This window comes from Vicia villosa, linkage group LG5, assembly GCF_029867415.1.
Source record: "Vicia villosa cultivar HV-30 ecotype Madison, WI linkage group LG5, Vvil1.0, whole genome shotgun sequence".
Lineage (NCBI taxonomy): Eukaryota > Viridiplantae > Streptophyta > Magnoliopsida > Fabales > Fabaceae > Vicia > Vicia villosa.
In genome coordinates, this window is record NC_081184.1 from 14,794,851 (window position 1) to 14,803,559 (window position 8,709).

Here is an 8,709-nt window from a genome sequence, read left to right on the forward strand (position 1 = left end):
ATCCTCTCAGCTTTCCAATGGATATTAGAATGCGCCCATTAAGTTGAAGGTTTGGAAGTGGTTTTGCTTAAGTAATATTTCTTTATCCAAATGTAACTTTTACGATTTTTGTAAAAATCCGGTGGGAAGCCTAGGATAAGTTTCAATTGGTGGGAAATTTTATTTTCGAGCTTAGTTTCTCGACTTTTGTAAGCGGGTTCGAGTACCCCTAGTACTCGCTTTTATTGAATCTTGCTTATAAAAAAAAAAGAATGCGTCAATCTGATTCCTGTAGCTTAAGTTATGGTCTGCACAATGAGAAAGTATCAATTAACCGTTTAAGCTGCAAATAAAGTACGAAATTAAATTAAAGGGAGAAATAAATCTAAATATAAAAGCACACTAAAATAGTAAAATTACTAAAATAAACTATAAAATTGTCTAAGTACAATAGTATAAGAATGTGCATTAAAATGCATTGATCAAATTCCTCCACACTTGAACTTCTGCACTCCGAGCAAAATTCTAAATTCAAAATTCAAAATAAAATACGTGATTCCAAAGATTCTCAGGATACAAAGTGTAAGCAAAATTTTAATTCTAAGCTGCAAGGCTATGGTGTTAGTAAGTAGCTAATAAATTAGCTAGACATAATTATGGTAAAAGTAAAAACGTTTGTTTAAAAGATGGAATTAAACATGCTGAGCAATAAAATAAGCAAGCGAAATAAAGCAAACCAGACAAAATATAAATAATGTTGAGTTAAATGGAAATAAACTTAGATGAAAAGTAAATGTGGGAAGATAAATAACTTCAAAGTAAATGTGCTACAAACCTGACAACAATAACAATGCGATAATTCTCCGATATGAAGAATTAAAGTCTTTGGAATTTGAATTTATGCTTAAGTTGTACTAAGTTTGAATAAAATGAAAAGTGAACTGTTTCTACTATTTATAGTGCTTAGAAATCCTAAAATGTGACTTGGTGGTTGCTAATTTTGTGTGAGAAAAGCCCAAGCCCATTTTCCAACCGCCTGAAAAGTACAAAGGATGGAGAACAACATCCCCTTGTGGTGAACATCACCTTCCTAAAATGGAGGAGACTTGGTCTTTTGACCGGAAGTGAGTGGGACACGTCATTCCTTTTGTGGCCACGCCACGCTGGTCGCCTTGAGTGCAATTTCTTCCTTTTTCTTCCTTTTTCATCTAATTTGCTTCGTTTCTCCATGTAAGCCTCTCATACGGTCAAATACTTGAAAAAGAGACAAAACACCAACATAATACTAGAAACAACAACAAAACAACGATATAACATGTGCAAATCGAGTCAATTATGTGATACGTTTCAGTGTTATCAGTAGCGGAATATATAATGGATGCATGAAATGCTATAATAAATACTTTCATGAAAGAATTATATGTCGAACCTGTACTACATTTCAGTAATGTATGTGCGATATTTTCAAATTTGCTGAAATATGTTGAGGAAATTCATTTGTATCAGGTTAGAGAGAAGATTGTTTATGCATGGAATGATTATGTTCAACACTTTGGTAATATAACAACTAACATGGTTGAGTCTACACATGCTAGACTGGAGAATTGGTTAGGAAACAATAAAAGAGATTTTAGTCGAGATTGAGACATCGTTAACTAAATGCTCCAAAACCAACATAATGAGATACAACATCTTTTGTTTGGAGCACTACTGTGTTCAAACACCGATTTAAAGACAACATCTTTTATTCACTATTGGTTGACAACATTTCTCGAGGGCCATTGAATTTTATTTATTATGAAGTCAAGTGAGCAGATTAAATAGGTTCAAATAGATCAAAATGTGGTTGTGCACTTAGGAAGACGTATGGTCTTACATGTGCTTTTTTAATTTCAAAGAAAATGAAGTTTGAAAAACCAATACTTATGGATGATGTTTGCACTCACTAGAAAAGACTCAACTTTGATGATATTCGTGTGATGAAGGATGATAAATCAAACATATCTATCATGACTGGGTGGGAAGTGATCCAAGAGAGATTCGACTCACCCTCGATTAACAACGAAAGGAAGATTTTGTCCACCATGCTTGAACTGAAGACAGATGATGATTTAAAGGTTATGTGGAGTACCTTTTACTGTTACTCAACAAAAAGTCTGATTGAAGTGGATGCGGCGATTCAAAGATAAGTCATAGATATTATGAGGATGTTGCAACATCCTAAACCACCCGTTTGTAATGACAAGTAATGTTAAAATTTATATTAATGTTAATCATTATCTATGTAATATTTATTTTAATATTAATTTATGATATTTTTCCATTCTGTCAATGTTTCTGCTTGTTTTTTATTAAAACTAATAGAGCATTTTCTAAAATCAAATCTCCGGATTAACCTTTAAAGCATACATAAATACATTTCCGAATTAAAGTTTAACAAAATAAGGGTTTCTCAACGATCAGGAGGAGGCTTGACCCACTTGATGCTAGAGCTGATCCCTCAAACTGGACTATACCGGCGGTGATAAAACAAAAAAAAAGAAAATATGTTTCTCAGCCATTCCATCTAAACTATTTGTAAATAATGTTGTTGGTTGATGATATTGCTTGAATGGGCTTGGAAGATACCATTCAGATAGGTGACAGAGTGTTATCGAATATGGGCTTACAGATGCCTTCTAAAGGAGATTCTTTTCATCACTACCAATGTACTGACGTGATAAGAAGTAGATATCACTGCCAGGGGACTAGCGTGTGGAAACAATCATATCACTTCTAGGGACCAACGTGACAGAAGGTAGATATCACCGCCAGGGGACTAACGTGATAGGAAAAGGCTCGGCTACTTCTCGGTAACCAACATAATAGATAGAAGATTTAGATTCACATCATTGCCAAAGGACTAATACGATGAGAAGATAACTTATTACTGCTCGGGACCAATGCAATAAGTCGTAAGTTGACGTGTATCACTGTCGAAAGACTAATGTGATAAGTCGTAGTTATATATCATTGTCGGGGGGCTAACATGATGAGAATAGACTTCGGTTACTGCTCGGGGACTAACGTACCAAAGAGATGTAGCTTCATATTACTTCCAGGGGACCGATGTGATAGGTAGATAACTTATTACCGCTTGGGGACAAATGTAACAAGTTGTAGATTAATGTACACCACTGCCGGGGACTAACGTGATGAGAATTTGACGAGAATGTTTATCAGAATGAGTCTCAACCTAGATTGTATCTGAATGATCATTGATAATATTCGTGAATTGCCCTGAGAACAAAAATTCACTTTATGCAATGTCGTGACGTATGAATTGCATGATGACACTTTCAAAATAAATGAAAATGTTATGCGTATGTCATGATGTATATGATCTAAATGATGCATGTATGCAAAATGTTGCTGATCTAGGTAAAGAAAATATTCTTGAAGTAATCTTAGAAAATCAAATTGAAATCTCATCAGTTGAAAACCATTTTGCTTATAGTCTCATGGATGTAACCTATTACCAAAAATGGACTAGATACCTCTCAATGCTCAAGAAACCTATCTACGAGAATCTCGTTTAAGATTTCTGGAAACATGCGCATCTTAACTCTGAGGATAACTCCATCTCGTCCTTTATATTTGATATCCCAATTTCCATTAAATGTTTCTCTTTTGTTCTTGCGAATGGACGTGAGGATCAAGGAATTTTTGTTAACTCCTTTGAGAATTAGTTCATTAAGCCTGAGATGTTGTGAACTCTTCATGATGGAGTTAAGAAGTTAAATTGAATAAGTATCTCATTGGTTATGTCATAACTAACATGCTTCTGCACCAATGATCTAAGCATATCCTGATAATGAGATATTAGAAGAAAGAAAAGATTTATAGAAAGGGAAATTAAAATATGAAAGAACACAATTCAAACCCCCCTTTCTTGTGTTTTTCTCTACCTTCTTTCAACACCTAAAAATAACCAGAAAACAAAAATAAAACTTCATTTAGCGAATCTGAAACATTAAAGCTAAGAAAGTGATTGGTTTGGAACTTTCATCGAACACTTTGCAGGCAATCTATTTAAACCCGGATATGCCACAATACTAAAACAAACCATTCCCAAACAAAATCTCCAAACAGTTTAAAACAATTAGACCCCGATCTAAAATATAAAAGTGAAGTTTTCCTTACCTAATTGTCGCGAATCTCCCCCTTTTTACTTGAGCCAACACCATTAAACCTGAAACAATAAAAACTAAATCAAAATTTAAATCATCAAATCAACCAAAAAAACCTAACCACAAAATCAAAACCCTAACTTTATGAGAAAATCAAACAAAAACAAAAGATAGGTAAAGATGTAAAGATACATAAATATAGAAGGATTATCGTATATATATGCTGAAGAAATCTCCAAACCCCAGACAAAAAATCGTGATGATGGTATTCCTTCGATGATAGTCGAAAACAACTTTGAGGAATCGAAGAAGATGGAGAAGGAAGAAAAGGAGAAAGAAGGAATAAGTGGAAGAGGAGAAGAAAGAAATAGAGTAAGACGTAGGCGGAAGAGAAAGAAGACTTAGGTTGAAGAGAAAGAGAGAGATAGAGAAATACGACGAGAGAGAGAGAGAGAGAGAGAGAGATATATATATATTGTGTTGTTGAATGTTTGAATTAAAGTAAAAGAAAAAGGAGACGTGGCAGAATAAAAGACCAACAACGGTATTGGAATATAAAAGCAAAAGAAATAGGATGTTATAAAGGAATCCACGTGGATGAATTATGAACCAGCAGGACAAAATTGGTATTTCCATAACACTAAATTTTCTTATATGATAGATATTGTATGTTGGAAAGCAAGGTTTCCGTTATTACATGCTTAGTGGATTCCTTTCTTTCCTCAATATCAATGTTAAAAATAACTAATTAGATTGTTTTTCATTTTGTACCTTTGATATATTCCCACTATCGCGAGCCACACATCTCACTCTAATTTTTGTAAATTAATTGTTGATTTTTAAAAATATGTGCATCCTGCCTATTTGGTGCAATGAAATTAACCTGTTGGTTGGAAAAATATGAAAAATTAGATACCAAATAGCGATATATATGTGGTCAAGTGTAAAAAAAATTACAGGGATTCCAATTGGGGTTGATCAAAATATCCTCCCTCTGTTGCCAGCTCAACAAAGGAAAATGTTATAAGTAAAAAAAAATAAAAAATAAAATGCGAAAAATGCAGTTGTTGGAATTAAAAAAGGAGTTGATCAACTTTTTTCCTAGGTTGTCAGCTCAATCGAGAAAATAGATAGTATATAAATAATGAAATGTGGCACATCTATGATTTACACCTCGATTATTCATTTGTTGAGGCAAATATTTTTCATAAAATGTATTATTTGTTGTAGTTATTGTAAAAAAACCGATAAAAACTCAGTATGTTTAATACCAAATTTTTAAAAAAATGTTGTATAAATACATCAAAGAATTCTTATGTACGGAATATTCTTAAAAATCCGGTATAATCTCATAAATTTGATATCGGCTATTTCAAAAAATTGACAAAAATGCATCAATTATATTAATATATGATATTTATCAAAAAATGCGGAAAAAACTCATAAGTTTCAAAGAAGAAGCTACTTGTTTTTTTTATGAAGAATCCGATAATTTTCAGTAAATATCCGACAAAACGATGTTTTTTTGTAAGAATCTGAAATATGTGATTTTATTTTTGAAAAATTAAATTTGAAGATTGTTGGAATATTGTAATCAATTTGGCCAATTTGTGGGGTGTCATATTTCCCTATAGGTGTGCCTGGTAGATTCCTCGTTTATCTGTAGTTCTATTTTTCTATTGGGCCTAGACCTTGATGTATTAAGGAGGAAATTTGAACGATTATTATGTGAGAGGAATGCATGCTTCCCTTCCCAACATAACATTTATTAACTAGCTAATTCATGCATTTAATGATCATATGTTTTTTTTCATCTTCCAATGTTAATTAATTAGTTCATTCCTCCGTTCTTTTTAATATCAAAGGTACTTTTTCATCTTCCGTGCATCCTTGCATTCAATCTACCATCCTAATATCTCCCTTCTTGTATTATCATGGCTACCAAGCAGGAACATGAACAAAAGCTACCTTTGTCTCTTTTCGTGGACAAAGAAAAAAACCGTGTAGTTTTTGCTGAAACAAACGGTGACTTCATTGACATTTTGTTTAGTTTTCTCACACTTCCACTAGGGACTATCATTAGGCTCGTGTCCAAGAATCAACAAAGCCATTATGGTACTACTAGTACTAATGATCAACCTCAAGAAGAGATAACCATCGGTTGCAAGAATAATCTTTACAAGAGTGTGGAAGACTTGAGTGATGGTGTTTTCTGGAACAGTATTTGCAAGAGAATGTTGCTTTATCCACGCAACCCTTGCGAGTCCCTTTGTCAGAAACTGAAGTTGAATGTGGATGATTCAGAACTTACAAAGTACTTCATTTGTAGTGCTTGTCCTGAAGGGAAGGGTATGATGAGTACTTTTGTTGGTGCTAATTGTTCTTGTGGGAGTTTGATGGACAAAGAGATTAAGCTGCATGAAGATTATGATGAAGAAAATGATAGTGAGGATGGTGTTTTTGTTAGGAGGGAAAAGTTGTATTTAGTTTTTGATGATTTGTATGTGCTCCAAAGCTCTCCTAGCAAGACTCTTAACGAACTCCAAAAACTTGGTTACTCAGACATCAACAAGCTTACACATATGTCTATAAATGTTGGTTTGAAAGAGGTGAGTAATATAACTTTTTTTCTTTCTTTCTGTTTAATATATGGTTTATTCTTTGCTATTAAAAAGAAATAAGGTTTTTATCAGATATACCTTATACTTTTTAGATTTTGGACTTGCTAAAGAAAGCATTAACCTCCAAGTCTCCTTTGAGTGATGTATTCTTGGGAAATGAAGAATCTTACCAAAAGTGCACTTTCTCCCCATCTCCTTCACGTTCAATATATACTACTTATATGTACCTTAAGGTAATTGTAAGAAAATCAGAGAAGAAGGTACTTTATGCTGAAGCTGGTGAAGATTTTGTTAATTTTCTATTCAGTTTCCTCACAACACCTATTGGAACTATTCTAGAGGAATTGAAAGAGAGCAATTTTTCATTAGTATGTATGGATAGAATTCGAAATGCTGTGAAAGTACTCAGAATGAATTTATCATTTCGAGATCCTTATTGCTTCATAAGGCCTATAAATCATCTTTTACCAAATCCAAAAGTGGCTTCTCAATTTGGTTATATGAGTCAGCCACTGAAAAATCTATGTGAAGAAAAAACTCCTAATTACAGGTATGATAATGGTGGAGTGAAAAAGGATATAGATGTAGTTCATCCAAAGCAAAAAATAGAGCTTTTTGATCCAAGATCTCTATATGGCACAATTAAATCTGCTGTAGGGTTTGTGAAGTCATCAAAATTTGTTGTGTGGGATAATCTGCAAGTGACACCATTGGATAATAATACTTCTAGCATTACATTTTTGCAAAATCTCAACATTCCTTTGGATGATTTGAAGGTGCATGAAGTGGAGATTACAGATATAAAGGTAAACAATTTTTTCCGCAATTTTTACTTCAAATTAATAGTTTTGCCAAACTTTATCTGTCATGATATTATATGAGAATATGGCCTAACACATTTTTATATAACCGGTTTGTAAGATGAGGGGTGTCAATTTGGAATTTAAGATCTTCTTAACAATCTCCAGATATTAGTCTACATATATTTATAATGATTAAAATTACAAGGATTTAATGACTTTAGAATCTCTATATGACTAGGCACAAAACTTGTTGGGAGCTTCTTTGTCTTCTTCCCAAGCTGTATTAACAGAAACCTTCTTCCCTTCAGTGAAGAAGCCAAAGGAAGAAGCTAAATAAAGCAGCATGCATGAATGTTTTAGTTTCTTGATAGTGTGATATATGAAATATGTGGGTAGGAACTACTATGTTCTATTCTAATATGACTATTCAACTTTTGTTTAAACTTTAATTACGATATTGAAACCATTATTAAGTTGTCTACTCTTGAGAAGATTGAGTTGTTTGTTTTTAATTTGTATGAGGAAATTGAGTTGATTCTCAATGACCACAAATCTATTTACTTCTATCCTCCTATATCAGTGGAAACAACCTGTGATAGCAACAATAACTGACAACATGTGTGTGCATGATTCTTGCTGCGAGATTTAGTTAATGGTTTTGTTGCTACTTATCTTTCAGTTGAGTTTGATGGGTTTCTTGATTTAGAGAAGCTTAAATATTCTATTCAACCGGATACTGATCTTGTTTATGTAATGTGTTAAGTCTTGTCCAATGGACACACCTTAAACAAGATAGAATTTTCAAATAGAATGTAAAACAATTAAAATGAAATATGTATCGGTCCTAAAGCAAGCAAATAAAAATAAGAAATGGTTGTTATTACAAAATGGTTGTCACATCTCGATCCAAAAATTTAAGGTGTTAGATAAATGAATCATCTCTCTTATAAATTCAACAGTTCACCAAGTTGAAATATTATTTTATTATTATTATGTATCCATTACTTTTATTAGTAGTATCAATTAGGGGTGAATTCTTATCTACCCAACACAAAAAATTGGATAGAGTTACCCTTAGTGTAAAATGCTTTGGAAGCAACCAAAAAGTATAATATTTAATAATTTAATTAAATAGGA

The 8,709-nt window shown here is 32.8% G+C and overlaps 1 protein-coding gene across 1 annotated transcript; it reads left to right on the plus strand.

Moving 5' to 3' along the window:
- The first annotated feature begins 6,082 nt into the window (after positions 1-6,082).
- LOC131604269 (uncharacterized) lies at positions 6,083-7,909 on the plus strand. The gene is made up of 3 exons (XM_058876721.1): positions 6,083-6,757; positions 6,862-7,575; positions 7,811-7,909. The coding sequence occupies exons 1-3, from the start codon at positions 6,083-6,085 to the stop codon at positions 7,907-7,909; spliced, it is 1,488 nt and encodes a 495-aa protein (XP_058732704.1).
- Positions 7,910-8,709: the final 800 nt, after the last annotated feature.